Below are 16,234 nucleotides of genomic sequence, written 5' to 3'. Positions count from 1 at the left end.
GTGCTCAGGACCTCAGACTGGAGCGAAGGTTCACATTCCAACAGGACAACGACCCTAAGCACACAGCCAAGACAACGCATGGGTGGCTTCGGGACAAGTCTCTGAATGTCCTTGAGTGGCCCAACCAGAGCCCGGACTTGAACCAGATCTAACTTCTCTAGAGAGACATGAAAATAGCTGTGCAGCGACGCTCCCCATCCAACCTGACAGAGATTGAGAGGATCTGCAGAGAAGAATGGGAGAAACTCCCCAAATACAGGTGTGTCAAGCTTGTAGTGTCATAACCAAGAAGACTGGAGGCTGTAATCACTGTGTGAGTAAAGGGTCTGAATACTGCTAAAATGTAAATAAACAACTGGTTTTGCTTTCTCATTATGGGGTATTGTGTGTAGATTGAGGGAAATAAAACAATTTCATCAATTTTAGAAGAAGGCTGTAACATAACAAAATGTGGAAAAAGTCAAGGGGTCTGAATACTTTCCGAAAGCGTGGTAAACTCCTCAGCCCTGTCACCAGTGTCATCTCCACAACATTCTCCCTTTCTCCTCTCCCAACTCCTCAGCCCTGTCACCAGTGTCATCTCCACAACATTTTCCCTTTCTCCTCTCCTCCTCTCCCAACTCCTCAGCCCTGTCACCAGTGTCATCTCCACAACATTCTCCCTTTCTCCTCTCCTCCTCTCCCAACTCCTCAGCCCTGTCACCAGTGTCATCTCCACAACATTCTCCCTTTCTCCTCTCCTCCTCTCCCAACTCCTCAGCCCTGTCACCAGTGTCATCTCCACAACATTCTCCCTTTCTCCTCTCCCAACTCCTCAGCCCTGTCACCAGTGTCATCTCCACAACATTCTCCCTTTCTCCTCTCCTCCTCTCCCAACTCCTCAGCCCTGTCACCAGTGTCATCTCCACAACATTCTCCCTTTCTCTTTCTCTCCTCCTCTCCCAACTCCTCAGCCCTGTCACCAGTGTCATCTCCACAACATTCTCCCTTTCTCCTCTCCTCCTCTCCCAACTCCTCAGCCCTGTCACCAGTGTCATCTCCACAACATTCTCCCTTTCTCCTCTCCTCCTCTCCCAACTCCTCAGCCCGGTCACCAGTGTCATCTCCACAACATTCTCCCTTTCTCCTCTCCTCCTCTCCCAACTCCTCAGCCCTATCACCAGTGTCATCTCCACAACATTCTCCCTTTCTCCTCTCCTCCTCTCCCAACTCCTCAGCCCTGTCACCAGTGTCATCTCCACAACATTCTCCCTTTCTCCTCTCCTCCTCTCCCAACTCCTCAGCCCTGTCACCAGTGTCATCTCCACAACATTCAGTATTCTATTGCCATGTCTTACAACTGCTCCTCTCCTCTCTCCCTTTCTCCTCGCTCCCTTTCTCCTCTCTCCCTTTCTCCTCTCCCCTCTTTCAACTCCTCCTCTCCTCACCCGTCATTCCAAAACATCTTTCTGACATCACAGTGAAAGGACAATCAGTGCGTCCAGTACGCCGTCATCTTCCCGTGTGATTAAGCTTAGTGACAGGCAGGAATAAAACCTCTTTTATAGACTGAACATGACTCCTTTGACTGCATCTCCCTTTGACGTGTGTCACACAACACTGTCTGTCTGCATCTGATGATTGTGTGTGGGTGTGTTTGGTGATGCTGTGTGTGAGTGACTGTTGGTATATGTGTTTATTTGTGTGTGGGTGTCAGTCTGTTGGCCGGAATCAAGCTAACCTCTGCCTTTTGCAAACAAATAGTGTGTAGTATTTTTGAGTGAGTGTGTGACGTTATCAATTCATGTCTATTCTTGTGTTTGCGACGTTTTCATTTGTGTGTGTGTGTGCGTGGTCTGGGCCAACTTTGTGTTGGAGACAGGCTTTTGGACCTCCTGCGTCAGAGGGTCTTTCTCTGTGGGCCCCTGAGCAAACACATTAAGAAGAATCTTATCACTGCTTATACAGCGACGTGCTGACACACACACACACACACACACACACACACACACACACACAATGGCGAGCCTGACGCCAAACACGCCAAATGTCATCACGCCGCTAAGAAGGAGCGGGCGGGATTACAAGAAATTAGCAGCCCCCTCATTGGGCAACGGCGAGGTGTTGGTTTGGCCCGTCTTGAAGGAACCGTTGGGTTTATAAAGAGAGGATGGGACAGGTCTACGTTAGAAGCGACAAGAGCTAAATTTGCACACGCACCTCTGCACACACACACTCTCGACAAGCCTTCTTCACAGAGGCGCATCGGTGCTGAACGACAAGTGTGTGTACGACAAACAAGTTAGTGACTTCAGAGACAGAAATTAAGAAACAAACTTTGGACAAGAAGACTAACAGACACCCAAACAATTGGCTGAACTCTGACCCCCAGGAGACATACAGGTTCTCTCAACGTGCAGCTAAAGAAGACGACAGAGCTAACTCAGCTCTTTGAGACTAAAACGAGACCTTGTTGGTACCCGAAGACCTGAGCTATAGAACCAGACCGGTACTTGTGGTTGAAGCCCAGAAGCTGTGGTCAGAATTGGTTCAGAAACGGTCAGAAGTTCCGGTAAGAAGGTGCAGTCATGCAGAAAGTATCTGTGGTCCTGTTGGTGGGAGTCCTGACGGTGCTGGTGACTCTGTGGGCTGGAGTGGACACAGCCCCCACCCTGCTGACAGACAGAGGTAAGGAGAGAGGGATGGAGGGATGGGATGGAGACTTAAGGGATTGAGGGAGGATAGAAGAAGGGTGAGAGTCGAGGTATAAAGGGAACATGGAGGGAAATTATGATGGACAGAAAGAATGGAAGGGAATGGAGAGAGTAGGAAGGAAGGATGAGATTGAGTGGCTGAAGGGAGAGTGAATGGAATGGAGAGAGTAGGAAGGAAGGCTGAGATTGAGTGGCTGAAGGGAGAGTGAAGGGAATGGAGAGAGTAGGAAGGAAGGCTGAGATTGAGTGGCTGAAGGGAGAGTGAAGGGAATGGAGAGAGTAGGAAGGAAGGCTGAGATTGAGTGGCTGACGGGAGAGTGAAGGGAATGGAGAGAGTAGGAAGGAAGGCTGAGATTGAGTGGCTGAAGGGAGAGTGAAGGGAATGGAGAGAGTAGGAAGGAAGGCTGAGATTGAGTGGCTAAAGGGAGAGTGAAGGGATGGGATGGAGAGAGTAGGAAGGAAGGCTGAGACTGAGTGGCTGAAGGGAGAGTGAAGGGAATGGAGAGAGTAGGAAGGAAGGCTGAGATTGAGTGGCTAAAGGGAGAGTGAAGGGATGGGATGGAGAGAGTAGGAAGGAAGGCTGAGATTGAGTGGCTAAAGGGAGAGTGAAGGGATGGGATGGAGAGAGTAGGAAGGAAGGCTGAGACTGAGTGGCTGAAGGGAGAGTGAAGGGAATGGAGAGAGTAGGAAGGAAGGCTGAGATTGAGTGGCTAAAGGGAGAGTGAAGGGATGGGATGGAGAGAGTAGGAAGGAAGGCTGAGATTGAGTGGCTGAAGGGAGAGTGAAGGGATGGGATGGAGAGATCACGGTTAAGGATGAAGATGGCTGAATGAAAGTATTCAGGGAGTATAGATGAAGAATGTGTTGCTCACGCTCCTCTCTTCCTAGAATACTTTCCTCGCCCACACAATGCTGAATTATCCTTTGTACACACGCACACACAAACAAATGCAAGGAAGCATATACACACAAACACACACACACTCAAAGCAGCTCGTGTCCACTCTCCACTTCGACACTAGCTGACATTGGTACTGAGTGATTCCATGGCGTTGCTATGGGACCGCTGTGACGTTCAGAGGGTCTTTTGGTGGCCACACAACAATACGGCTCAGTTGACACAGTGACCCTCTGAAGACCGTGGACAGACAGAAAGCTGAGAAAGGCTGGGAACTTTGTCTACATCACACAACAGACTGTCTAGAGCTGAGACTTGGTCTGTCTCTGAGCTGCTGGGGTTTGGTGGAATCAATCAATCACATTTCATTTGTAGGACACTTTCTACATATAGCAACCCTGGCCTGAACCACCATGGAGCACACAGAGGAGATTCCCAGAATCATTATGGGAGGCATTATAGAATGAGGATGGCATTCAGCCAGGCGTTGAATATGACTCTGAGACCACAGAATGTTCATGTTTGTCTGTAATGTTGTCTTTCAGGAGACATAAAGCTAACAGGTCCAGCTACAGGCGACTCAAATGTGCAAGAGAGAACGGAACCGTCAACGGTCAACGCTTCTAGACCACTGAAGACCACACTGATGACCACCATCCCTGTTGGTCGAGAAAAGACATCCACACCCACCAGCAGTCTGGATAGACGATTGAAGATGGATCCGGTGACGAGCAGTCCAGATAGACGAGCCCAGATCCTGAAGATGCTGTCAGCGCTGGAGGAACTCAGCAGGGCGATCAACAGCACTCTGAGCACACGGATGACCATGATGCCCAGAGGGTCAGCAAACGGCAGAAATTCAGGAAAGAAGAAGAAAGCGGTAAATCAATGCTGTTTGTGTTTTATGATATTCCTACCTGCCTTGGGATAGAATAGTTACTTTCACACCAGGATTTGTTTTAGAAAGTAATACATCTAATGGAGTGATAGGGGCAACCGTGCAACTTTTCTCAATTCTATGGCCAGATCAACTCAATATTTTGTTTAATGTTACTTTAAATGTGATTTGGCCATATTTTTTTTTTTACATTGCACTTTTGCCCCTGTCACCTCCATTGATTGCTAGCTAGCGATTGGCTAAAGCTACCTGATGTTTGTAGTGGCTGTTTAAAGAAAACTTAACCATGGAATACAGTTTCTCTTCGCCAGTAGACTACTTTCAGGGTACGGAACCATCTGACATTAAGTTGTGATCCTCAACTTCTCCTTTATAAAATGTTAAATACTGTACCTGTGATACATCATTTCAAAGGATCCTCCTGCCTGCTTGAAACTAAAGTGTGACTTCTTCTATTCCTGTACTGAAGGTAGCTGAGGCGGATAGAGTGAAAACCACCACAGTGCCTCCTGTGGATGTTGGAGGTAGCGTCACTGCATCCCGGCCCAGCACTGACGGCATAGACAGTCTGAGTGGCCGAAACTTCAAGAAGTCCCTCCCACAGCAACCCAAGAAGCCCAGCAACAAGAGAGGTGACAGCAAGGGGTCAAAAGTCAATTAGGAAGTATTTTTCACTGGTTTCCTGTTTTGTGATGTTTGGTAATATTTGAAGATAATGCTCAACTTCCTAATCTCGTTCTCTTTCTCTCCAACAGTGTGTTTCTGGAAGTACTGCTCCCAAAACTGATCCTCCACAGACCCTGACAAACACCCCTGTAAACATCCATGGTACCCGCCAAACCCACATTCCCCCATCCTACTCCCACCCTGCACGCGGGCACTAGGCAACCAATGCGGCGAGGCATCAGAGGCCCGGCGCCACCACTGACCTTTTCATTGGCTCATGAATAACAGTACTGACCAATCAGGTTGCCCCATCATCGACGTGTGTACTTGTGCCTATGTGCACGAAAGTCTGTTAACCGTTTATAGAAGAGAAAACGCTGTGTGTGATCTCTAATAAAGATGACCCGAGCATGATAAAACTATAGGACAATAAAGACGTTTATTTTTCTACAGATCTCTCTCTCTCTCTCTCTCTCTCTCTCTCTCTCTCTCTCTCTCTCTCTCTCACTCTCTCAGTTGTTCATTATGGAATGACCAATATGTCCAAAATGACTGAAACTGTGTGCAGTTGGCTGCTAAAGATGAGGTTGAGGGCAGATGTATTGCTGTTTTTGAGGGGCTCACAAGATCATCTGAAAGGGTTCGAGGCATCATCGCAAAGGTCTCAGTCTTAAAGGTTATGTACACATTGGTTGTATAATGTAATGTTACTGGACTGCTTACATTGGTGGTAGAGATTTACATAAGAGATTTACACACTTCTTGCAAAACTCTAGAATTCCTGGAGAGGATGTCCCCATGGTAGCCCATGGTGGCACTGTAAACTACGTTTGTTGATATTAGGGCTTTTACGTTTTGGTTCCACAGAAGAGTCAGTTGTACTGTTGCCTTGGTGACTGTGGGTGACTGGGTTGAGGTTTAAAGGGAAAGTTCACCCCATATTCAAAAGTCTGTCAGAAGTTGTCATACATCAAAAGATACACAAAGCAAGGTAACAAAAATATCAAAGACAAATCACTGTTCTGAAATCAGTTTAATGAAGTCTCCTCTGGTGAGGATTATAAGGCGAGTACACAGGGTTGTGTCAGTATTTGTTTGGTGCGTACAAAACGTACAAATAGATAAGTCAGACCTTTACTATTGATTATTATTCACCCATAGATAGCCAAAATAAGACAGGGGAGAAACTAATGAAAAGTGAATTCATAAAGTATATGTATGTTAATTTATATATATAGGTTAATACTGTGGTCAAGGCCAAAGTGTTGCATATTCATATAAGTATGGCGTGTCTACCTGTGCTCTGCTATTCCTCTAAGACACAGAGGTTATAACACTCTAATGAATGCTTATGGCTGCTTTAGGACAGTTTTACAATGTTGCAGATAGTAGTAGATAGTACTATACGCTGTTAGAGTTCGTACTCTGGGTTTCTAACAGTGTCTGTGTCTTCAATGACACCATACAGCTGTATTATAGTGCACTGCAGAGGGCTTTGGCCAAAAGGACTGGATGTGAAATGGATGCAGACCTCTCTGTCTAGTGTTCTTACAATCACAGCAGCCATGACACTACATATGAGTGCCGTGCAACCCAACCTGTGAGTGCACAAAGACACACACACACACACACGTACACACACACACAATTTGGGATTGGGCCTTCTCAGTCTCTCCCTCCTCCCCCTGTTGCTATTTGATTCGTTTGGCCACATCTATGTAGGCAAATTCGATTTCGCGCTCAACAGGACAGGTGTTAGTAAACTCTTCCCTCTTGTAGGCGTGGTTCAGATAGCGCCACACCCCCGCCATCTCCACCGGGATCTCAAAGCCACGGTACTTCCTGGCCACCACCTGGGACAGGATCGAGACACAGGTGATGTCATGAAACAGACCAGGAAGAAGCCTAAACATGGGAATCACTTTGAAAGAAACAAATCACAACTCATATGAATCAGTGATAGAGGTCAGTGTTGATGTGAGAATTTAGAGGATATAACTCATTAAAGTAGTTCCTTTATAATGTGTAGTCCTAGCGGCAAGGTGGGTATTATTGGTAGCAGTACCTTTATAATGTGTAGTCCTAGCGGCAAGGTGGGTATTATTGATAGCAGTACCTTTATAATGTGTAGTCCTAGCGGCAAGGTGGGTATTATTGGTAGCACTACCTTTATAATGTGTAGTCCTAGCGGAAAGGTGGGTATTATTGGTAGCAGTACCTTTATAATGTGTAGTCCTAGCGGCATGGTGGGTATTATTGGTAGCAGTACCTTTATAATGTGTAGTCCTAGCGGCAAGGTGGGTATTATTGGTAGCACTACCTTTATAATGTGTAGTCCTAGCGGCAAGGTGGGTATTATTGGTAGTAGTTCCTTTATAATGTGTAGTCTGGGGAGCAGTACCTTTATAATGTGTAGTCTAGGTAGCAGTAACTTTATAATGTGTAGTCTAGGCAGCAGTACCTTTATAATGTGTAGTCTTGGCAGCAGTACCTTTATAATGTGTAGTCTGGGCAGCAGTACCTTTATAATGTGTAGTCTAGGCAGCAGGACCTTTATAATGTGTAGTCTGGGAAGCAGTACCTTTATAATGTGTAGTCTAGGCAGCAGTACCTTTATAATGTGTAGTCTAGGCAGCAGGACCTTTATAATGTGTAGTCTGGGAAGCAGTACCTTTATAATGTGTAGTCTAGGTAGCAGTAACTTTATAATGTGTAGTCTGGGCAGCAGGATCTTTATAATGTGTAGTCTGGGCAGCAGTACCTTTATAATGTGTAGTCTGGGCAGCAGTACCTTTATAATGTGTAGTGTAGGCAGCAGTACCTTTATAATGTGTAGTCTGGGGAGCAGTAACTTTATAATGTGTAGTCTAGGCAGCAGTACCTTTATAATGTGTAGTCTGGGCAGCAGGATCTTTATAATGTGTAGTCTGGGCAGCAATACCTTCATAATGTGTAGTCTGGGCAGCAGTACCTTTATAATGTGTAGTCTAGGCAGCAGTACCTTTATAATATGTAGTCTGGGCAGCAGTACCTTTATAATGTGTAGTCTGGGCGGCAAGGTGGGTATTATTGGTAGCAGTACCTTTATAATGTGTAGTCTGGGCAGCAGTACCTTTATAATGTGTAGTCTAGGCAGCAGTACCTTTATAATATGTAGTTTGGGCAGCAGTGCCTTTATAATGTGTAGTCTGGGCAGCAGTACCTTTATAATGTGTAGTCTGGGCAGCAGTACCTTTATAATGTGTAGTCTGGGCAGCAGTACCTTTATAATGTGTAGTCCTAGCGGCAAGGTGGTTATTATTGGTAGTAGTACCTTTATAATGTGTAGTCTGGGCGGCAAGGTGGGTATTATTGGTAGCAGTACCTTTATAATGTGTAGTCTGGGCAGCAGTAACTTTATAATGTGTAGTCTAGGCAGCAGTACCTTTATAATGTGTAGTCTAGGCAGCAGTACCTTTATAATGTGTAGTCTGGGCAGCAGTACCTTCATAATGTGTAGTCTGGGCAGCAGTACCTTTATAATGTGTAGTCTGGGCAGCAGTACCTTTATAATGTGTAGTCTGGGCAGCAGTACCTTTATAATGTGTAGTCTGGGCAGCAGTACCTTTATAATGTGTAGTCTGGGCAGCAGTACCTTTATAATGTGTAGTCTGGGCAGCAGTACCTTTATAATGTGTAGTCTGGGGAGCAGTACCTTTATAATGTGTAGTCTGGGCAGCAGTACCTTTATAATGTGTAGTCTAGGCAGCAGTACCTTTATAATATGTAGTTTGGGCAGCAGTGCCTTTATAATGTGTAGTCTAGACAGCAGTACCTTTATAATGTGTAGTCTGGGCAGCAGTACCTTTATAATGTGTAGTCTAGACAGCAGTACCTTTATAATGTGTAGTCTGGGCAGCAGTACCTTTATAATGTGTAGTCTGGGCAGCAGTACCTTTATAATGTGTAGTCTGGGCAGCAGTACCTTTATAATGTGTAGTCTGGGCAGCAGTACCTTTAAAATATGTAGTTTGAGCAGCAGTGCCTTTATAATGTGTAGTCTGGGCAGCAGTACCTTTATAATGTGTAGTCTGGGCAGCAGTACCTTTATAATGTGTAATCCTAGCGGCAAGGTGGGTATTATTGGTAGTAGTACCTTTATAATGTGTAGTCTGGGCGCCAAGGTGGGTATTATTGGTAGCAGTACCTTTATAATGTGTAGTCTGGGCAGCAGGATCTTTATAATGTGTAGTCTGGGCAGCAGTACCTTTATAATGTGTAGTCTGGGCAGCAGTACCTTTATAATGTGTAGTCTAGGTAGCAGTACCTTTATAATGTGTAGTCTGGGCAGCAGTGCCTTTATAATGTGTAGTCTGGGCAGCAGTACCTTTATAATGTGTAGTCTGGGCAGCAGTACCTTTATAATGTGTAGTCTGGGCAGCAGTACCTTTATAATATGTAGTTTGGGCAGCAGTGCCTTTATAATGTGTAGTCTGGGCAGCAGTACCTTTATAATGTGTAGTCTAGGCAGCAGTACCTTTATAATGTGTAGTTTGGGCAGCAGTGCCTTTATAATGTGTAGTCTGGGCAGCAGTACCTTTATAATGTGTAGTCTGGGCAGCAGTACCTTTATAATGTGTAGTCTGGGCAGCAGTACCTTTATAATGTCTAGTCTGGGCAGCAGTACCTTTATAATGTGTAGTCTGGGCAGCAGTACCTTTATAATGTCTAGTCTGGGCAGCAGTACCTTTATAATGTGTAGTTAAGGCAGCAGTACCTTTCTAATGTGTAGTCTAGGCAGCAGTACCTTTATAATGTGTAATCTGGGCAGCAGTACCTTTATAATGTGTAGTCTGGGCAGCAGTACCTTTATAATGTCTAGTCTGGGCAGCAGTACCTTTATAATGTGTAGTCTAGGCAGCAGTACCTTTATAATGTGTAGTCTAGGCAGAAGTACCTTTATAATGTGTAGTCCTAGCGGGAAGGTGGGTATTATTGGTAGTAGTACCTTTATAATGTGTAGTCTGGGCAGCAGTACCTTTATAATGTGTAGTCTAGGCAGCAGTACCTTTATAATGTGTAGTCTGGGCAGCAGTACCTTTATAATGTGTAGTCTAGGCAGCAGTACCTTTATAATGTGTAGTCTGGGCAGCAGTACCTTTATAATGTGTAGTCTGGGCAGCAGTACCTTTATAATGTGTAGTCTGGGCAGCAGTACCTTTATAATGTGTAGTCTAGGCAGCAGTACCTTTATAATGTGTAGTCTGGGCAGCAGTATCTTTATAATGTGTAGTCTGGGCAGCAGTACCTTGATAATGTGTAGTCTAGACAGCAGTACCTTTATAATGTGTAGTCTGGGCAGCAGTACCTTTATAATGTGTAGTCTAGGCAGTAGTACCTTTATAATGTGTAGTCTGGGTAGCAGTACCTTTATAATGTGTAGTCTAGGCAGCAGTACCTTTATAATGTGTAGTCTGGGCAGCAGTATCTTTATAATGTGTAGTCTGGGCAGCAGTACCTTTATAATGTGTAGTCTAGGCAGTAGTACCTTTATAATGTGTAGTCTGGGTAGCAGTACCTTTATAATGTGTAGTCTAGGCAGCAGTACCTTTATAATGTTTAGTGTGGGCAGCAGTGCCTTTATAATGTGTAGTCTGGGTAGCAGTACCTTTATAATGTGTAGTCTGGGTAGCAGTACCTTTATAATGTGTAGTCTAGGTAGCAGTACCTTTATAATGTGTAGTCTAGGTAGCAGTAACTTTATAATGTGTAGTCTTGGCAGCAGTACCTTTATAATGTGTAGTCTGGGCAGCAGTACCTTTATAATGTGTAGTCTGGGCAGCAGTACCTTTATAATGTGTAGTCTAGGTAGCAGTACCTTTATAATGTGTAGTCTAGGTAGCAGTAACTTTATAATGTGTAGTCTAGGCAGCAGTACCTTTATAATGTGTAGTCTGGGCAGCAGTACCTTTATAATGTGTAGTCTGGGCAGCAGTACCTTTATAATTTGTAGTCTAGGCAGCAGTACCTTTATAATGTGTAGTCTGGGCAGCAGTACCTTTATAATGTGTAGTCTGGGCAGCAGTACCTTTATAATGTGTAGTCTAGGCAGCAGTACCTTTATAATGTGTAGTCTAGGCAGCAGTACCTTTATAATGTGTAGTTAAGGCAGCAGTACCTTTCTAATGTCTAGTCTGGGCAGCAGTACCTTTATAATGTGTAGTCTAGGCAGCAGTACCTTTATAATGTGTAGTCTGGGCAGCAGTACCTTTATAATGTGTAGTCTAGGCAGCAGTACCTTTATAATGTGTAGTCTAGGCAGCAGTACCTTTATAATGTGTAGTTAAGGCAGCAGTACCTTTCTAATGTCTAGTCTGGGCAGCAGTACCTTTATAATGTGTAGTCTAGGCAGCAGTACCTTTATAATGTGTAGTCTGGGCAGCAGTACCTTTATAATGTGTAGTCTAGGCAGCAGTACCTTTATAATGTGTAGTCTAGGCAGCAGTACCTTTATAATGTGTAGTCTGGGCAGCAGTACCTTTATAATGTGTAGTCTAGGCAGCAGTACCTTTATAATGTGTAGTCTAGGCAGCAGTACCTTTATAATGTGTAGTTAAGGCAGCAGTACCTTTCTAATGTCTAGTCTGGGCAGCAGTACCTTTATAATGTGTAGTCTAGGCAGCAGTACCTTTATAATGTGTAGTCTAGGCAGCAGTACCTTTATAATGTGTAGTCTGGGCAGCAGTACCTTTATAATGTGTAGTCTGGTTAGCAGTACCTTTATAATGTGTAGTCTAGGCAGCAGTACCTTTATAATATGTAGTTTGGGCAGCAGTGCCTTTATAATGTGTAGTCTGGGCAGCAGTACCTTTATAATGTGTAGTCTTGGCAGCAGTACCTTTATAATGTGTAGTCTGGGCAGCAGTACCTTTATAATGTGTAGTCTGGGCAGCAGTACCTTTATAATGTGTAGTCTAGGTAGCAGTACCTTTATAATGTGTAGTCTAGGTAGCAGTAACTTTATAATGTGTAGTCTAGGCAGCAGTACCTTTATAATGTGTAGTCTGGGCAGCAGTACCTTTATAATGTGTAGTCTGGGCAGCAGTACCTTTATAATTTGTAGTCTAGGCAGCAGTACCTTTATAATGTGTAGTCTGGGCAGCAGTACCTTTATAATGTGTAGTCTGGGCAGCAGTACCTTTATAATGTGTAGTCTAGGCAGCAGTACCTTTATAATGTGTAGTCTAGGCAGCAGTACCTTTATAATGTGTAGTTAAGGCAGCAGTACCTTTCTAATGTCTAGTCTGGGCAGCAGTACCTTTATAATGTGTAGTCTAGGCAGCAGTACCTTTATAATGTGTAGTCTGGGCAGCAGTACCTTTATAATGTGTAGTCTAGGCAGCAGTACCTTTATAATGTGTAGTCTAGGCAGCAGTACCTTTATAATGTGTAGTTAAGGCAGCAGTACCTTTCTAATGTCTAGTCTGGGCAGCAGTACCTTTATAATGTGTAGTCTAGGCAGCAGTACCTTTATAATGTGTAGTCTGGGCAGCAGTACCTTTATAATGTGTAGTCTAGGCAGCAGTACCTTTATAATGTGTAGTCTAGGCAGCAGTACCTTTATAATGTGTAGTCTGGGCAGCAGTACCTTTATAATGTGTAGTCTGGTTAGCAGTACCTTTATAATGTGTAGTCTAGGCAGCAGTACCTTTATAATATGTAGTTTGGGCAGCAGTGCCTTTATAATGTGTAGTCTGGGCAGCAGTACCTTTATAATGTGTAGTCTGGGCAGCAGTACCTTTATAATGTGTAGTCTAGGCAGTAGTACCTTTATAATGTGTAGTCTGGGCAGCAGTACCTTTATAATGTGTAGTCTAGGCAGCAGTACCTTTATAATGTGTAGTCTAGGCAGCAGTACCTTTAAAATATGTAGTTTGGGCAGCAGTGCCTTTATAATGTGTAGTCTGGGCAGCAGTACCTTTATAATGTGTAGTCTAGGCAGCAGTACCTTTATAATGTGTAGTCTGGGCAGCAGTACCTTTATAATGTGTAGTCTGGGCAGCAGTACCTTTATAATGTGTAGTCTGGGGAGCAGTACCTTTATAATGTGTAGTCTGGGCAGCAGTACCTTTATAATGTGTAGTCTAGGCAGCAGTACCTTTATAATATGTAGTTTGGGCAGCAGTGCCTTTATAATGTGTAGTCTAGACAGCAGTTCCTTTATAATGTGTAGTCTGGGCAGCAGTACCTTTATAATGTGTAGTCTAGACAGCAGTACCTTTATAATGTGTAGTCTGGGCAGCAGTACCTTTATAATGTGTAGTCTGGGCAGCAGTACCTTTATAATGTGTAGTCTGGGCAGCAGTACCTTTCTAATGTGTAGTCTAGGCAGCAGTACCTTTATAATGTGTAGTCTGGGCAGCAGTACCTTTATAATGTGTAGTCTGGTTAGCAGTACCTTTATAATGTGTAGTCTAGGCAGCAGTACCTTTATAATATGTAGTTTGGGCAGCAGTACCTTTATAATGTGTAGTCTGGGCAGCAGTACCTTTATAATGTGTAGTCTTGGCAGCAGTACCTTTATAATGTGTAGTCTGGGCAGCAGTACCTTTATAATGTGTAGTCTGGGCAGCAGTACCTTTATAATGTGTAGTCTAGGTAGCAGTACCTTTATAATGTGTAGTAGTCTAGGTAGCAGTAACTTTATAATGTGTAGTCTAGGCAGCAGTACCTTTATAATGTGTAGTCTGGGCAGCAGTACCTTTATAATGTGTAGTCTGGGCAGCAGTACCTTTATAATTTGTAGTCTAGGCAGCAGTACCTTTATAATGTGTAGTCTGGGCAGCAGTACCTTTATAATGTGTAGTCTGGGCAGCAGTACCTTTATAATGTGTAGTCTAGGCAGCAGTACCTTTATAATGTGTAGTCTAGGCAGCAGTACCTTTATAATGTGTAGTTAAGGCAGCAGTACCTTTCTAATGTCTAGTCTGGGCAGCAGTACCTTTATAATGTGTAGTCTAGGCAGCAGTACCTTTATAATGTGTAGTCTGGGCAGCAGTACCTTTATAATGTGTAGTCTAGGCAGCAGTACCTTTATAATGTGTAGTCTAGGCAGCAGTACCTTTATAATGTGTAGTTAAGGCAGCAGTACCTTTCTAATGTCTAGTCTGGGCAGCAGTACCTTTATAATGTGTAGTCTAGGCAGCAGTACCTTTATAATGTGTAGTCTGGGCAGCAGTACCTTTATAATGTGTAGTCTAGGCAGCAGTACCTTTATAATGTGTAGTCTAGGCAGCAGTACCTTTATAATGTGTAGTCTGGGCAGCAGTACCTTTATAATGTGTAGTCTGGTTAGCAGTACCTTTATAATGTGTAGTCTAGGCAGCAGTACCTTTATAATATGTAGTTTGGGCAGCAGTGCCTTTATAATGTGTAGTCTGGGCAGCAGTACCTTTATAATGTGTAGTCTGGGCAGCAGTACCTTTATAATGTGTAGTCTAGGCAGTAGTACCTTTATAATGTGTAGTCTGGGCAGCAGTACCTTTATAATGTGTAGTCTAGGCAGCAGTACCTTTATAATGTGTAGTCTAGGCAGCAGTACCTTTAAAATATGTAGTTTGGGCAGCAGTGCCTTTATAATGTGTAGTCTGGGCAGCAGTACCTTTATAATGTGTAGTCTAGGCAGCAGTACCTTTATAATATGTAGTTTGGGCAGCAGTGCCTTTATAATGTGTAGTCTAGACAGCAGTTCCTTTATAATGTGTAGTCTGGGCAGCAGTACCTTTATAATGTGTAGTCTAGACAGCAGTACCTTTATAATGTGTAGTCTGGGCAGCAGTACCTTTATAATGTGTAGTCTGGGCAGCAGTACCTTTATAATGTGTAGTCTGGGCAGCAGTACCTTTCTAATGTGTAGTCTAGGCAGCAGTACCTTTATAATGTGTAGTCTGGGCAGCAGTACCTTTATAATGTGTAGTCTGGGCAGCAGTACCTTTATAATTTGTAGTCTAGGCAGCAGTACCTTTATAATGTGTAGTCCTAGCGGCAAGGTGGGTATTATTGGTAGTAGTACCTTTATAATGTGTAGTCTGGGCAGCAGTACCTTTATAATGTGTAGTCTAGGCAGCAGTACCTTTATAATGTGTAGTCTAGGCAGCAGTACCTTTATAATGTGTAGTCTAGGCAGCAGTACCTTTATAATGTGTCGTCTGGGCAGCAGTACCTTTATAATGTGTAGTCTGGGCAGCAGTACCTTTATAATGTGTAGTCTAGGCAGCAGTACCTTTATAATGTGTAGTCTAGGCAGCAGTACCTTTATAATGTGTCGTCTGGGCAGCAGTACCTTTATAATGTGTAGTCTAGGCAGTAGTACCTTTATAATGTGTAGTCTGGGCAGCAGTACCTTTATAATGTGTAGTCTGGGCAGCAGTACCTTTATAATGTGTCGTCTGGGCAGCAGTACCTTTATAATGTGTAGTCTGGGCAGCAGTACCTTTATAATGTGTAGTCTAGGCAGCAGTCACTTTATAATGTGTAGTCTAGGCAGTAGTACCTTTATAATGTGTAGTCTGGGCAGCAGTACCTTTATAATGTGTAGTCTAGGCAGCAGTCACTTTATAATGTGTAGTCTAGGCAGTAGTACCTTTATAATGTGTAGTCTGGGCAGCAGTACCTTTATAATGTGTAGTCTAGGCAGCAGTACCTTTATAATGTGTAGTCTAGGCAGTAGTACCTTTATAATGTGTAGTCTGGGCAGCAGTACCTTTATAATGTGTAGTCTAGGCAGCAGTACCTTTATAATGTGTAGTGTGGTTAGCAGTACCTTTATAATGTGTAGTCTGGGTAGCAGTACCTTTATAATGTGTAGTCTGGGCAGCAATGCCTTTATAATGTGTAGTCTAGGCAGCAGTACCTTTATAATGTGTAGTCTAGGCAGCAGTACCTTTATAATATGTAGTCTAGGCAGCAGTACCTTTATAATGTGTAGTCTAGGCAGCAGTACCTTTATAATGTGTAGTCTAGGCAGCAGTACCTTTATAATGTGTAGTCTAGGCAGCAGTACCTTTATAATGTGTAGTCTGGGCAGCAGTACCTTTATAA

The 16,234-nt window shown here is 43.8% G+C and overlaps 2 protein-coding genes across 4 annotated transcripts in view; one reads left to right on the top strand and one right to left on the bottom strand.

Moving 5' to 3' along the window:
- Positions 1-4,032: 4,032 nt before the first annotated feature.
- urp2 (urotensin II-related peptide) lies at positions 4,033-5,609 on the top strand. Its single transcript, XM_065018246.1, has 3 exons — positions 4,033-4,471; positions 4,959-5,121; positions 5,245-5,609. Exons 1-3 carry the CDS (start codon positions 4,238-4,240, stop codon positions 5,274-5,276), a joined length of 429 nt encoding a protein of 142 aa, XP_064874318.1. The 5' UTR covers positions 4,033-4,237; the 3' UTR covers positions 5,277-5,609.
- Positions 5,610-6,173: 564 nt separating this feature from the next.
- LOC115120748 (chloride intracellular channel protein 4-like) overlaps positions 6,174-16,234 on the bottom strand; it is a 28,750-nt gene continuing 18,689 nt past the window's right edge. For all 3 annotated transcript variants that reach the window (XM_065018950.1, XM_065018949.1, XM_065018951.1), the window contains exon 6: positions 6,174-7,008. In XM_065018950.1, the coding sequence (XP_064875022.1) occupies positions 6,847-7,008 (162 nt within the window). In that variant the 3' untranslated portion in view covers positions 6,174-6,846. The remainder of the gene's footprint in view (positions 7,009-16,234) is intronic.

Source organism: Oncorhynchus nerka, linkage group LG5 (assembly GCF_034236695.1).
Source record: "Oncorhynchus nerka isolate Pitt River linkage group LG5, Oner_Uvic_2.0, whole genome shotgun sequence".
NCBI classification, from domain to species: Eukaryota; Metazoa; Chordata; class Actinopteri; order Salmoniformes; family Salmonidae; genus Oncorhynchus; species Oncorhynchus nerka.
The sequence above is the reverse complement of the archived record's forward strand: the minus strand, read 5'-3'. Positions and strand labels throughout refer to the sequence as shown.